At 50.2% G+C, this 14,527-nt stretch overlaps 1 protein-coding gene across 1 annotated transcript; it reads left to right on the top strand.

Moving 5' to 3' along the window:
• Positions 1-9,806: 9,806 nt before the first annotated feature.
• Positions 9,807-14,305, top strand: LOC140283418 (dynein light chain Tctex-type 1-like). The gene is made up of 5 exons (XM_072378006.1): positions 9,807-9,963; positions 10,239-10,280; positions 10,930-11,053; positions 11,138-11,215; positions 13,965-14,305. Exons 1-5 carry the CDS (start codon positions 9,928-9,930, stop codon positions 14,036-14,038), a joined length of 354 nt encoding a protein of 117 aa, XP_072234107.1. The 5' UTR covers positions 9,807-9,927; the 3' UTR covers positions 14,039-14,305.
• The last annotated feature ends 222 nt before the right edge of the window (positions 14,306-14,527 follow it).

The raw sequence follows: 14,527 nt of genomic DNA on the forward strand, positions 1-14,527 counted from the left end.
GTTTCCCCTGTTTCCCCCTGTGTTTCCCCTGTGTTTCCCCCTGTGTTTCCCCCTGTGTTTCCCCCCGTGTTTCCCCCCGTGTTTCCCCCTGTGTTTCCCCCTGTGTTTCCCCCCTGTGTTTCCCCCCTGTTTCCCCCTGTGTTTCCCCTGTGTTTCCCCTGTGTTTCCCCCCGTGTTTCCCCCCGTGTTTCCCCCCGTGTTTCCCCCTGTGTTTCCCCTGTGTTTCCCCCTGTTTCCCCCTGTTTCCCCTGTGTTTCCCCCTGTTTCCCCTGTGTTTCCCCCTGTGTTTCCCCTGTGTTTCCCCCTGTGTTTCCCCTGTGTTTCCCCCTGTGTTTCCCCCCGTGTTTCCCCCTGTGTTTCCCCCTGTGTTTCCCCCCTGTGTTTCCCCCTGTGTTTCCCCCTGTGTTTCCCCCTGTGTTTCCCCTGTGTTTCCCCCCGTGTTTCCCCCCGTGTTTCCCCCTGTGTTTCCCCCCTGTGTTTCCCCCTGTGTTTCCCCCTGTGTTTCCCCCTGTGTTTCCCCCCGTGTTTCCCCCCGTGTTTCCCCCTGTGTTTCCCCCTGTGTTTCCCCCCTGTGTTTCCCCCCTGTTTCCCCCTGTGTTTCCCCTGTTTCCCCTGTTTCCCCCCGTGTTTCCCCCCGTGTTTCCCCCCGTGTTTCCCCCCGTGTTTCCCCCCGTGTTTCCCCCTGTGTTTCCCCTGTGTTTCCCCCTGTTTCCCCTGTGTTTCCCCCTGTTTCCCCTGTGTTTCCCCCTGTGTTTCCCCTGTGTTTCCCCCTGTGTTTCCCCTGTGTTTCCCCCTGTGTTTCCCCCCGTGTTCCCCCCCGTGTTCCCCCCCGTGTTTCCCCCCTGTGTTTCCCCCTGTGTTTCCCCTGTGTTTCCCCCTGTGTTTCCCCTGTGTTTCCCCCTGTGTTTCCCCCCGTGTTCCCCCCCGTGTTCCCCCCCGTGTTTCCCCCCTGTGTTTCCCCCTGTGTTTCCCCCTGTGTTTCCCCCTGTGTTTCCCCCTGTGTTTCCCCTGTGTTTCCCCCTGTGTTTCCCCCCGTGTTCCCCCCCGTGTTCCCCCCCGTGTTTCCCCCCTGTGTTTCCCCCTGTGTTTCCCCCTGTGTTTCCCCCTGTGTTTCCCCCTGCGTTTCCCCCTGCGTTTCCCCCGCGTTTCCCCCCTGTTTCCCCCTGTGTTTCCCCCTGTGTTTCCCCCTGTGTTTCCCCCCTGTTTCCCCCTGTGTTTCCCCCCCTGTTTCCCCCCGTGTTTCCCCCTGTGTTTCCCCTGTGTTTCCCCTGTGTTTCCCCCCTGTTTCCCCCTGTTTCCCCTGTGTTTCCCCCTGTGTTTCCCCTGTGTTTCCCCTGTTTCCCCCTGTGTTTCCCCTGTGTTTCCCCCTGTGTTTCCCCCCGTGTTTCCCCCTGTGTTTCCCCTGTGTTTCCCCCTGTTCCCCCTGTTTCCCCCTGTGTTTCCCCTGTGTTTCCCCCTGTGTTTCCCCCCGTGTTTCCCCTGTGTTTCCCCCCGTGTTCCCCCCCGTGTTTCCCCCTGTGTTTCCCCCTGTGTTTCCCCCTGTGTTTCCCCTGTGTTTCCCCTTGTGTTTCCCCCTGTGTTTCCCCTGTGTTTCCCCCGCGTTTCCCCCCTGTTTCCCCCTGTGTTTCCCCCTGTGTTTCCCCCTGTGTTTCCCCCTGTGTTTCCCCCTGTGTTTCCCCCTGTGTTTCCCCCCTGTTTCCCCCTGTGTTTCCCCCCCTGTTTCCCCCTGCGTTTCCCCCTGCGTTTCCCCCGCGTTTCCCCCCTGTTTCCCCCCTGTTTCCCCCCTGTGTTTCCCCCTGTGTTTCCCCCTGCGTTTCCCCCCTGTTTCCCCCCTGTTTCCCCCTGTGTTTCCCCCTGCGTTTCCCCCCTGTTTCCCCCCTGTTTCCCCCTGTGTTTCCCCCTGTGTTTCCCCCCGTGTTTCCCCCCTGTGTTTCCCCCTGTGTTTCCCCCTGTGTTTCCCCCTGTGTTTCCCCCCTGTTTCCCCCTGTGTTTCCCCCCCTGTTTCCCCCTGCGTTTCCCCCTGCGTTTCCCCCGCGTTTCCCCCCTGTTTCCCCCCTGTTTCCCCCCTGTGTTTCCCCCTGTGTTTCCCCCTGCGTTTCCCCCCTGTTTCCCCCCTGTTTCCCCCTGTGTTTCCCCCTGCGTTTCCCCCCTGTTTCCCCCCTGTTTCCCCCTGTGTTTCCCCCTGTGTTTCCCCCCGTGTTTCCCCCCTGTGTTCCCCCTGTGTTTCCCCCTGTGTTTCCCCCTGTGTTTCCCCCTGCGTTTCCCCCGCGTTTCCCCCTGTGTTTCCCCCTGTGTTTCCCCCCGTGTTTCCCCCCTGTGTTCCCCCCTGTTTCCCCCCTGTTTCCCCCTGTGTTTCCCCCTGTGTTTCCCCCTGTGTTTCCCCCTGTGTTTCCCCCTGTGTTTCCCCCCGTGTTTCCCCCCTGTGTTTCCCCCCTGTGTTTCCCCCTGTGTTTCCCCCTGTGTTTCCCCCTGTGTTTCCCCCCTGCGTTTCCCCCTGCGTTTCCCCCGCGTTTCCCCCCTGTTTCCCCCCTGTTTCCCCCCTGTGTTTCCCCTGTGTTTCCCCCTGTGTTTCCCCCTGCGTTTCCCCCCTGTTTCCCCCCTGTTTCCCCCTGTGTTTCCCCCCGTGTTTCCCCCTGTGTTTCCCCCTGCGTTTCCCCCTGCGTTTCCCCCCTGTTTCCCCCCTGTTTCCCCCTGTGTTTCCCCCCTGTGTTTCCCCCCTGTGTTTCCCCCCGTGTTTCCCCCCGTGTTTCCCCCCGTGTTTCCCCCCGTGTTTCCCCCTGCGTTTCCCCCTGCGTTTCCCCCGCGTTTCCCCCCTGTTTCCCCCCTGTTTCCCCCCTGTGTTTCCCCCTGCGTTTCCCCCCTGTTTCCCCCCTGTGTTTCCCCCCTGTGTTCCCCCCGTGTTTCCCCCTGTGTTTCCCCCCGTGTTTCCCCCTGTGTTTCCCCCCTGTTTCCCCCTGTGTTTCCCCCCCTGTTTCCCCCTGTGTTTCCCCCCGTGTTTCCCCCCTGTGTTTCCCCCCTGTGTTTCCCCCTGTGTTTCCCCCTGCGTTTCCCCCGCGTTTCCCCCCTGTTTCCCCCCTGTTTCCCCCCTGTGTTTCCCCCTGTGTTTCCCCCTGTGTTTCCCCCTGTGTTTCCCCCTGCGTTTCCCCCCTGTTTCCCCCCTGTTTCCCCCCTGTGTTTCCCCCCTGTGTTCCCCCCGTGTTTCCCCCCGTGTTTCCCCCTGTGTTTCCCCCTGTTTTTCCCCCCCTGTTTCCCCCTGTGTTTCCCCCTGTGTTTCCCCCTGTGTTTCCCCCTGCGTTTCCCCCCTGTTTCCCCCCTGTGTTCCCCCTGTGTTTCCCCCTGTGTTTCCCCCCTGTGTTCCCCCTGTGTTCCCCCTGTGTTCCCCCTGTGTTTCCCCCCCTGTTTCCCCCTGTGTTTCCCCCTGTGTTTCCCCCCTGTGTTCCCCCTGTGTTTCCCCCCTGTGTTCCCCCTGTGTTTCCCCCCCGCGTTTCCCCCTGTGTTTCCCCCTGTGTTTCCCCCCTGTGTTCCCCCTGTGTTTCCCCCCTGTGTTCCCCCTGTGTTTCCCCCCCGCGTTTCCCCCTGTGTTCCCCCTGTGTTTCCCCCCCGCGTTTCCCCCTGCGTTTCCCCCGCGTTTCCCCCCTGTTTCCCCCCTGTTTCCCCCCTGTGTTTCCCCCTGTGTTTCCCCCTGCGTTTCCCCCCTGTTTCCCCCCTGTTTCCCCCCTGTGTTTCCCCCCTGTGTTCCCCCCGTGTTTCCCCCCGTGTTTCCCCCTGTGTTTCCCCCCTGTTTCCCCCTGTGTTTCCCCCCCTGTTTCCCCCCTGTTTCCCCCCTGTGTTCCCCCCGTGTTTCCCCCCGTGTTTCCCCCTGTGTTTCCCCCCTGTTTCCCCCCTGTTTCCCCCCTGTGTTTCCCCCCTGTGTTCCCCCCGTGTTTCCCCCCGTGTTTCCCCCTGTGTTTCCCCCTGTGTTTCCCCCTGCGTTTCCCCCTGCGTTTCCCCCTGCGTTTCCCCCCTGTTTCCCCCCGTGTTTCCCCCCGTGTTTCCCCCCTGTGTTTCCCCCCCTGTTTCCCCCCTGTTTCCCCCCTGTGTTCCCCCCGTGTTTCCCCCCGTGTTTCCCCCTGTGTTCCCCCTGTGTTTCCCCCTGCGTTTCCCCCCTGTTTCCCCCCTGTTTCCCCCCTGTGTTTCCCCCCTGTGTTCCCCCCGTGTTTCCCCCCGTGTTTCCCCCTGTGTTTCCCCCCTGTTTCCCCCTGCGTTTCCCCCCTGTTTCCCCCCTGTTTCCCCCCTGTGTTTCCCCCCTGTGTTCCCCCCGTGTTTCCCCCCGTGTTTCCCCCCGTGTTTCCCCCTGTGTTTCCCCCTGTGTTTCCCCCTGCGTTTCCCCCCGTGTTTCCCCCTGTGTTTCCCCCTGTGTTTCCCCCTGCGTTTCCCCCCTGTTTCCCCCTGTGTTTCCCCCCGTGTTTCCCCCTGTGTTTCCCCCTGCGTTTCCCCCTGTGTTTCCCCCTGCGTTTCCCCCCTGTTTCCCCCCTGTTTCCCCCCTGTGTTCCCCCCGTGTTTCCCCCCGTGTTTCCCCCTGTGTTCCCCCTGTGTTTCCCCCTGCGTTTCCCCCCTGTTTCCCCCCTGTTTCCCCCCTGTGTTTCCCCCCTGTGTTCCCCCCGTGTTTCCCCCCGTGTTTCCCCCTGTGTTTCCCCCCTGTTTCCCCCCTGTTTCCCCCCTGTTTCCCCCCTGTGTTTCCCCCCTGTGTTCCCCCCGTGTTTCCCCCCGTGTTTCCCCCCCGTGTTTCCCCCTGTGTTTCCCCCTGTGTTTCCCCCTGCGTTTCCCCCCTGTTTCCCCCTGTGTTTCCCCCTGCGTTTCCCCCCTGTTTCCCCCCTGTGTTCCCCCTGTGTTTCCCCCTGTGTTTCCCCCCTGTGTTCCCCCTGTGTTTCCCCCTGTGTTTCCCCCTGTGTTTCCCCCCTGTGTTCCCCCTGTGTTTCCCCCCTGTGTTCCCCCTGTGTTTCCCCCCCGCGTTTCCCCCTGCGTTTCCCCCTGTGTTTCCCCCCTGTTTCCCCCCTGTGTTCCCCCTGTGTTTCCCCCCTGTTTCCCCCTGCGTTTCCCCCTGTGTTTCCCCCCCTGTTTCCCCCTGTGTTTCCCCCCTGTGTTCCCCCTGTGTTTCCCCCCTGTGTTCCCCCTGCGTTTCCCCCTGTGTTTCCCCCTGTGTTTCCCCCTGCGTTTCCCCCTGCGTTTCCCCTGTGTTTCCCCCTTGTTTCCCCCTTGTTTCCCCCTGTGTTTCCCCCTGTTTTTCCCCCTGTGTTTCCCCCCTGTGTTCCCCCCGTGTTTCCCCCCCTGTTTCCCCCCCTGTTTCCCCCTGTTTTTCCCCCTGTGTTTCCCCTGTTTTTCCCGCTGTGTCTTTAAACGTCTTCATTTTCCCAAAATGGGAACAAATCCACTGCAATCAGAGACATATTCTTGTAGATAACAGAAAGTCTGTCCCTGAAATATTTTCTGTGAGGAATTTTTCCTGGAATATGCTGCTGCAGGAGGATTTCTTTGTTTGATTTGGCTCTTTTAGGATCAGGTTTGACACATTTTCTTCCTCCTTTAGTCTTCTCACTCATTCCCTTCCCATTATTCCCTGCTGTAGTCTGGAGAATCTCAGCTCATTTACCTTTTTCCCTTTTTTTTGTGCTTTTCCTATCCGAGTTAAAGTGTCCCGCTGCCCTTTACCAAACTTTAATTCACCCAAAACCTTCCCAATCCTTGTAAAGTGACACTGAATAGCTTTTCGTGTCTTTTATGGATGTCAGGACATGGTGGAGACATGGAGGAAAGATGATGAAGAGGGAAAAGAGGAGGAGAACAGAATCGACGACGATGTAGAAGAAGAGAATGACACATCGGCGTCTTCGACAGAGAGAGCAGAAGAGGAAGCTCCTGAAAATGTGCTGAGTTAAATATCTTTGTTCTTTCACTGGTCTGTAAAAGGGAACGTTGTGTTGGCACTAACGTGGAACATGTGGTCTCCCCTGTAGCCAGAAGAGCTGACAGAAGAGTCCGTACCTGATGGAGAGCAGAAAGGTGAGATGAGTTTGAATCAAACACCTCTGAGGCACAGAAACTAGAAACAGTGGCGTCCAAAGACTGGACTAACAGGGAATCCTCCTGTCAGCAGCAGCTGAGCTCAGGGAGCAGTCTGACACCACAGGTGGAGAAAAGGGCGAGGAGGACACTAAACCGGCCAATGGGGAAGCAGACGGCAACTCCACAAGCCAATCAGGCTCCAGCAAGAAGGTACGGCGACTTTTAAAACACCGACGATCCTTTTTTAGATCTATAGATTGTTGCTGTTCTGTGCATTTACACGTCAAGGCTTTTCAGACCTCAGTCAGTTTTCCACAGACACATCATGGCACTAAAAGGTTATTCATCAGCATCAGTATCAGATACCAAACCAACCATGTGGGCGGTGTTTATGTCATCCACACATAGCACCAGTCTGATGAAGATGGGACAAGATTTGTGTTGATTTCCAGAACTGAACACAGTGCTCAGGAGCCATAAATGGGCCCCCTTCAGTGCAGGGAAACAGTATGAGGTTCCAGGTGTCGTTTCCCACGGGCCACGATGACGTCATTAACGAGATCGACTCCTGCTGATGAGCCTTCGGCTGGTTTCTCTGAAACTGAGCCAATAATTCAGACGAGAATTCTGTTTTTAAAGGAGAATTTTGTGGCTTTGAGCTTGAAACATTGTCACCACAAGGGGGCAGAGTTTTATTATTATTTATCTTTCTTTTTGCATCTGAATACATCGGAAAGAAAAGGGGCGTCTTTGCAGGTGATTATCATGAAAAATCAGTTGGTTCCTGGAGTGTTTTCTGGGGTTATCATGAGGTCACACTGAAAGAAAAGAAGAATGTTTTACTGTGAGATTTAGGGGCACTGTGTGCTGGGGGGGGGGGGCTCCTCCTGTCCTGTTAGCTTAACCTTGGATGCTGAAGAAGGCCTCCTATCCTGTTCTGTGAACTCTTACATGATGTGATATTAACATGACCAGTGGGCTTTAAAAGCCTTCACAACAAGGGCCACATACCACAAAATATAAAGATGGGATTTAGATTTTAAAGGAATGAATGAAAAAGCTCAGGTTTGGTCTTCATGAGCAGGAATCAGTCATGAAAATGTCTCCTCAGCTCTCCCTCTTCAGACGACTGTCCTCCTCCAGGTCGAAGCAGACCAGCGACCCCCCGGCGGAGGATGGAGCCGTCCAGGGAGAGCCTGCCTCCCTGGGTGCTGGGAGTCAGCCGCAGGCTGGGTCCAGGGGGCCCCGCTCCGGTGCCTGCAGCGTGCTGTAGTCCCAGGAGCCAAAGGTGGGCTGACTTTGTGGAAAGGTCACAGCTTACTGTGATCCTCTCCGGAGCGCAGAACCAGCGCTGCTCCTCATGTCGGCTGAACTCGCAGCAGATTTACACTAAACAGCTGGACCGCCGTTAGCTTTACAGCGGCGGAGCACCGGGTGAGTCCCTTTCTGAAGGACTCCTCGGCCCGATGGTGGCTCTGAGAAGCTTTTATTTTCCTGTTATCTGTTCACTTTATGCTGAGACGTCACCATCTGCAAGGCCTGGCAGCAGGAAACGCTTTTAGAGATCATATATGAGTGAAAAACAAGCAGTTTGACTTAAATTACAACCATTCCTAGATTATCAGTCATTTATTAACCAGACCTGAGCTGCAGGGCGACTGTTCAAAGGCTCAGAAGAAGTAAAAATGGTGATAAAGTTCTAACATTTAGTATAAAGTCAGTACAGCCGGTGACCAAAAACTGGTAAAAAGCAAAAAGTGTAAATATTCTGATCCACTGACCAATGTTTCAGTGACAAAGTGGACATGATCTGACCCAGTTATACGTTTAATCCACAAAAGCATCATTTAATTAAAAAATGGACAGACTGCTGCATTAAAAGTAGCTGCTCATACTCTCTGTTACAGCTCCACTTTAAGTGTTTCCTTTCAGGAGACCAAGCTCCAGCATTTACTGCAATCAGCTGAAGATCAGCTCAGTTTAATGTTGGAAACCATCCCACATGCTCACCAGTTCAGTTCAGCTTTACTTATATACCACCATATCATTTATATGATGTCCAATCTGAGCCAAATATGATGCCAGTTAGAATAAAGAGAGGAGGAAACAAATATAACCCTCCTTTAAGACACGCTACATTTCATAAAAGCTGCTTCTGACTTTGGCTTCATTCACATGTCCCAGTACTGCTGCATCTAGCTTTTCCAGATCTGTGGATTAAAGACAAAAAGGCAAACGACTCCAGCTGATGAGGTGTGACCTCAAACTGTTTTAATTACACCAGATGGCAGAGATGGCAGGAACCAGTGAGCATCGACGGCTCCAGAGACACCGAAATCAAGCAGATAATCTGTTCAGTTTGGGGTCAAAAAACAGCTAAACTAAAACATGCATCCATGAGCAGAAAGTCGGCTGATGTGGAGGCGGTTTTACAACAAGGAGCGGTTGCATCTTAGATCTTTATATGTAAAGTAATTAAAAGTGAAGAGTGATCCCAAAGCCACAAGTCGGCTTTAACCTGCAAATTCACCACAGAACTTTAGTCATTTTAGCTAAAAATAGACGGATCTGTTAATCATAACTGCATGTGTGAACTGAAGAGAAGATTCTCTGTAAATCATGTGGAATATCCCTTTAAGATGCCTGTTTTTTATCTGTTATCTTGAGTGTGGAGCCAGCAGGGAGCTTTAAATCCACCACGAGCAGCCGAGCTTCCTCCTTCAGCTGGTTTTTACTTTAAATGTTGTTGTTCTGTGTCACGTTTCCCTCTCCAGCAGCTGAGCCTCAGCGTGTGTGTGTGTGTGTGTGTAACTGTGTGGATGGTTATTTATTGTGACCTGGTCCCGGAGCACATTTGCACTTTTAGTTTTATAGTTTTATATCCTGACATGATAAACCCTGTTAAAACTGACATTTTTGTGAGAAAAATAAAGAGTTTTGATATGAACCTGAATGTGAATCAATGTTTTTTTACTCCTCAGAAGAGCATTAAAAGGCAGGATGTCCCTTCTGATGATAACTGCTGCTTTACTATAAAACAATGCTGCTGTTTTCTCTTCATCACTTCAACAAAAGAATAGAAGAAGAAAAAATGATTAACAGCAATTCAAACGTTCCATAAAACTTCAGCAGAATAAAGTTTAAATCCAGGCAGAATAAGGATAATTTCTATGTTCTACAACCCCTTTCCTAAAAAGATTAAGACTATAATTCACTCTGATGCATTTAAAGGCAGCAGGAAAACCTCCCGTTTAACAGAAAACCGTCAGGTTCAGTGTTCAGGAGACGTTCCTTTCATTTTTAACTCTTCCCCTCTCTGTGGACCTGCAGTCTGAGCGGTCAGGAAATGTTCCCCAAACATCTGTTGATCCAATGTTTTTGGATGAAAAAAATATTTTTACCAGGAGCAAATGCCTGGACAACTCAAAGGTGTTTCCGGGATGATGGCTGGACGCTGCTGTCTGCGACCGCCTGCAGGATGTTTCCTGAAAGGTTCCGTGTTCGCTGGTGAAATACTGCATGTTCTGCAAAGGAAACACGCTAAAAACACATACAAAGTAGGAAATGTTTCAGTTTAAATCAGTACATTTTCTTCTTTAAAAAAAAAAAGACGTATAACGGTGTCAAAATGAACCGGAGCAGCCTGTTTCTTCTCCGTTTCCACCCTCAGGTGTGGTTCCACGGGGCGCCCAGCAGGTGGCAGCCGTTAGCCGTTAGCCGTTAGCCGTTAGCCGGCTCCGGTCGCTATTTCCGGGCGTCGTTGGCTCTGTTGACAGCTCACGGGAAGCCCTGACCAGACCCTGTTCGCTCCTCTGAGCAAACAGGTTTTCTGCTTCGACTTTTCTCCCGTAAACGAAGACATTAAACAGCGTGAAGCAGCCGCAGATGCCCGGGATGGAGGAATTTCAGAACGGCAGCGAGGTTCGTCCTGAACCGACTTCCGGTTGGATTCTGCGGTAGATGTTAGCTAGCTGAAAGCTAACCAGCTAAAACCACTGATGCTAAAGCTGGGTTCTCTGTGTCAAGTCTTTGGGCGATGCCACTTGCAGCAGCTCATGTTATTGATGTGCTCAGTGATATTAAACTCTCTGCTATACGTTCAAATTGTTTAAAGGTTCAGATTTTCTGCACATTTTCTGTAGCTGTGGTACAAACATCTGCTTTCCCGGTGTTATGAGGACCTGTTTCCATTTCAGGGCTCATTCAACTCAGAAGAAGCTGACAGCGTCGTCAAAGAGGTACTAATAACAGTGTGTTTCACCTTTACTTTTATATTCACTGAGGTACTATTAACAGTGTGTTTCACCTTTACTTTTATATTCACTGAGGTACTATTAACAGTGTGTTTCACCTTTATTTGTAGCTCTAAGATCGTTAAAATCATCTTATTGAACATTAGTTTGCGTTGTTTGAAAGCTATAAAAGGTTGTTTCCATGCGTTATTTCTTTTTAATGCAGTCATTACAAGGTGTTAAAAGGGTTAAAAGAAAGAAAAAGATTGCTTGTAATGTCATTTCAGGCTGCAGGTTACATCATTATAACTGCCTTCTTTGGCTCATAGTTGGATGCAAAGTAAAATGGATGCTTTTAAGGATTTAAAGTTAGTTTTAGGGACTTTGGAACAGTAAATGAAAGGGTCTGATGTAAAACACGAGCAGACAGCTGCTCTTTGATGGAGATTGTTGTGTGTTTCCTGTGATTCTGTGATTGGCCTGGATGAGCTTTTAAACTGTAGCCTCCTTTAATCGCTGTGTTTTTCACACTGACGCTCAGCTTTGTGCAGGTTTGTATCAGAGCAGCGTTGCTTTTGGTGTCAGTCCCCTGTGGTGAAACCGCTGACTCCCACATGACTGTGTGTGTGTGTGTGTGTGTGTGTGTGTGTCCCAGTGCATTGAAAGTGTGGTCGGCGGTGACGACTACAGCCAGAATCAGGTGAACAAATGGACCGCCAGCATTGTGGAGCGCTGCCTCATGCAGCTGGTCAAACTGGGAAAAGCTTACAAGTACATCGGTGCGTTCGCTGTCCGTCAAAAGAAGCTCAGATTCACATTCATTCACCCTTCACTCTGTTGAGCGTGCGCTTGTGTCTGCACAGTGACGTGCGCTGTGATGCAGAAGACAGGAGCCGGACTGCACACTGCCAACTCCTGCTACTGGGACACCAGCTTGGACGGTGAGTTTCTGTCTGGTGTTACCTTCAGGCCTTCAGGCCTTCACAGACGCAGAGTTTCTCACTTACTGAATACATTTTCCACCCTCCATGACCTGTTTTGCTCCTCGAGGATCAGAAATCCAACAGATTGTCTATCAGGCATCGATGCACTCACCTGTTAATGTGCTGCAGAATCTAAATTATATAGTTATACTATGAGAAAAGCTGCAAGAATAAGAGTTTCTGTGATGGGGGGGGGGGGCTCCTCCTGTCTTTTGGTTCTCATGTAGCAGGCAAAAGTGTTCTGACTGTCTGAACTCGTCTTCCCATAACATTAAATGGTTAGTAATGTCTTTTCCCATAACATTGAACGTCCCTTTCCCATAACATTAAATGGCTAGTAATGTCTTTTCCTATAACATTGAACGTCCTTTTCCCATAACATTAAATGGATAGTAATGTCTTTTCCCATAACATTGAATGTCCCTGAACGTCCCTTTCCCATAACATTAAATGGCTAGTAATGTCTATTCCCATAACATTGAACGTCCCTTTCCCATAACATTAAATGGATAGTAATGTCTTTTCCCATAACATTGAATGTCCCTGAACGTCCCTTTCCCATAACATTAAATGGATAGTAATGTCTTTTCCCATAACATTGAATGTCCCTGAACGTCCCTTTTCCCATAACATTGAATGGATAGTAATGTCTTTTCCCATAACATTGAACGTCCCTTTTCCCATAACATTAAATGGATAGTAATGTCTTTTCCCATAACATTGAATGTCCCTGAACGTCCCTTTCCCATAACATTAAATGGATAGTAATGTCTTTTCCCATAACATTGAATGTCCCTGAACGTCCCTTTTCCCATAACATTGAATGGATAGTAATGTCTTTTCCCATAACATTGAACGTCCCTTTTCCCATAACATTGAATGGATAGTAATGTCTTTTCCCATAACATTGAACGTCCCTTTTCCCATAACATTAAATGGATAGTAATGTCTTTTCCCATAACATTGAATGTCCCTGAACGTCCCTTTCCCATAACATTAAATGGATAGTAATGTCTTTTCCCATAACATTGAATGTCCCTGAACGTCCCTTTTCCCATAACATTAAATGGATAGTAATGTCTTTTCCCATAACATTGAATGTCCCTGAACGTCCCTTTCCCATAACATTAAATGGATAGTAATGTCTTTTCCCATAACATTGAATGTCCCTGAACGTCCCTTTTCCCATAACATTGAATGGATAGTAATGTCTTTTCCCATAACATTGAACGTCCCTTTTCCCATAACATTGAATGGATAGTAATGTCTTTTCCCATAACATTGAACGTCCCTTTTCCCATAACATTAAATGGATAGTAATGTCTTTTCCCATAACATTGAACGTCCCTTTTCCCATAACATTAAATGGATAGTAATGTCTTTTCCCATAACATTGAATGTCCCTGAACGTCCCTTTCCCATAACGTTGTGTGATCAGCAAACATAAACAACATAAATAGCTGGAGCACCATTTTGTTAGCAGACAGCTCTGAGCAGCTTCCTGACAGGTTTTGCCGACTCGTCTCTTTCTTGCAAGAAATAAATGTTTTGTGTTAATCGTCTCCAGCGACTCGGAGCCTAATTTTGAGAGACTGCTCCCAGACACAGTCATCAATGTCTGGACTGATTACTGCAGTTGAGCAGCCTGTTTTCACTTTGGATCAGTTGCTGTTGGACGCCCCCAGACCCAGGAGGTGGAGGCCATGGGACCTTTTCAGCTGTGGCTCCGTATCTTTGGAACAAGCTTCCTTTTCCCATCACAGCAGCTCAGATCCTGAATCATTTTTAAATGTTCTCACTGACTTTTAGTCATATTTCGTCTTTTTTTATTTATTCCACCGAGTTATTTGATGCTTTACTGTTTTATTTTGAACTCATGTTTGTTGCTGTTGTAGAGTTTGTTCATCTGATGTATATTTGTACAGCACTTTGGTCAGCTGTGGCTGCTTTAAAGGTGCTTTAAATGTGCTTTAAATGTTCTTTAAAGGTGCTTTAAATGTGCTTTAAAGGTGCTTTAAAGGTGCTTTAAAGGTGCTTTAAAGGTGCTTTAAAGGTGCTTTAAAGGTGCTTTAAAGGTGCTTTAAATGTGCTTTAAATGTTCTTTAAAGGTGCTTTAAAGGTGCTTTAAATGTGCTTTAAAGGTGCTTTAAAGGTGCTTTAAAGGTGCTTTAAAGGTGCTTTAAAGGTGCTTTAAAGGTGCTTTAAAGGTGCTTTAAAGGTGCTTTAAAGGTGCTTTAAAGGTGCTTTAAAGGTGCTTTAAAGGTGCTTTAAATGTGCTTTAAAGGTGCTTTAAAGGTGCTTTAAAGGTGCTTTAAAGGTGCTTTAAAGGTGCTTTAAATGTTCTTTAAAGGTGCTTTAAATGTGCTTTAAAGGTGCTTTAAAGGTGCTTTAAATGTGCTTTAAAGGTGCTTTAAATGTGCTTTAAAGGTGCTTTAAATGTGCTTTAAAGGTACACATACCTTCACAAACGATCCATCAGCTGTTTCTGTGGGTTTTGAGCCTCCATGCGAGAGGCTTCAGTCAGTAAATGTGATTTCAGTTGGATAAAAGCTGAGTTGCGTCCACTCTGGAGTGCAACAGACTCGCTGAGAAGTGTGTGCTGTCGTCACTGCTGATTGGAGCAGATGGATACCCACAACCCTGAGCCCAGTGATGAAATGAGTCCTCTTCGGCCCGTCGCTCTCACACTGCTTTGTTTGGTCCTCAGGTAGCTGCACTGTGAGGTGGGAGAACCGCACCATGTACTGCGTGGTCAGCGTGTTTGCTGTGGCCATGGCGTAGGAGACGCACGCCACCAGGGGAGCGCAGTGTGCTCCTCTGACCAGCAGGGGGCACCGAGTGCCGCAGAGTCCTCATCCCACGGCTCAGCAGCAGCCTTTATGTGCTTGTAACGCCGTCGTCTTAATGTTGTCGAGCTTCAGCTGCCTCACCTACAGCTGCATGCCACATATGTAATCTGATTACCTTTGTTCAGCACATGTACCGAGTCAGTGAGAGACTTTTTGTATCGGAGCTTCAGGATAATAAACGAGAAGATTTATGAACAAACAGTCTCCTGTTTCCTTTTTGAATCGATGAAGCAGTCTGTGAGCTTTAGGTTTTAATTGGCCATGAATTGTGAGTGAAGACTCGGCTAAATGTGTCGGTCCCTGATGCATCAGTAGCATAAACTCTGTAGAAGGAGCTGCTCAGTTCCATGTTGGACTGAACTTCAGCTTGTGCAGGATCACATGCTTAATGAAAGCGGGCTGAATTAGCATCTCCTGTCCT

The sequence above is a fragment of the Leuresthes tenuis genome, unplaced genomic scaffold (genome assembly GCF_036924035.1).
Source record: "Leuresthes tenuis unplaced genomic scaffold, fLeuTen1.0.hap1 SCAF_1, whole genome shotgun sequence".
Classification (NCBI taxonomy): Eukaryota; Metazoa; Chordata; class Actinopteri; order Atheriniformes; family Atherinopsidae; genus Leuresthes; species Leuresthes tenuis.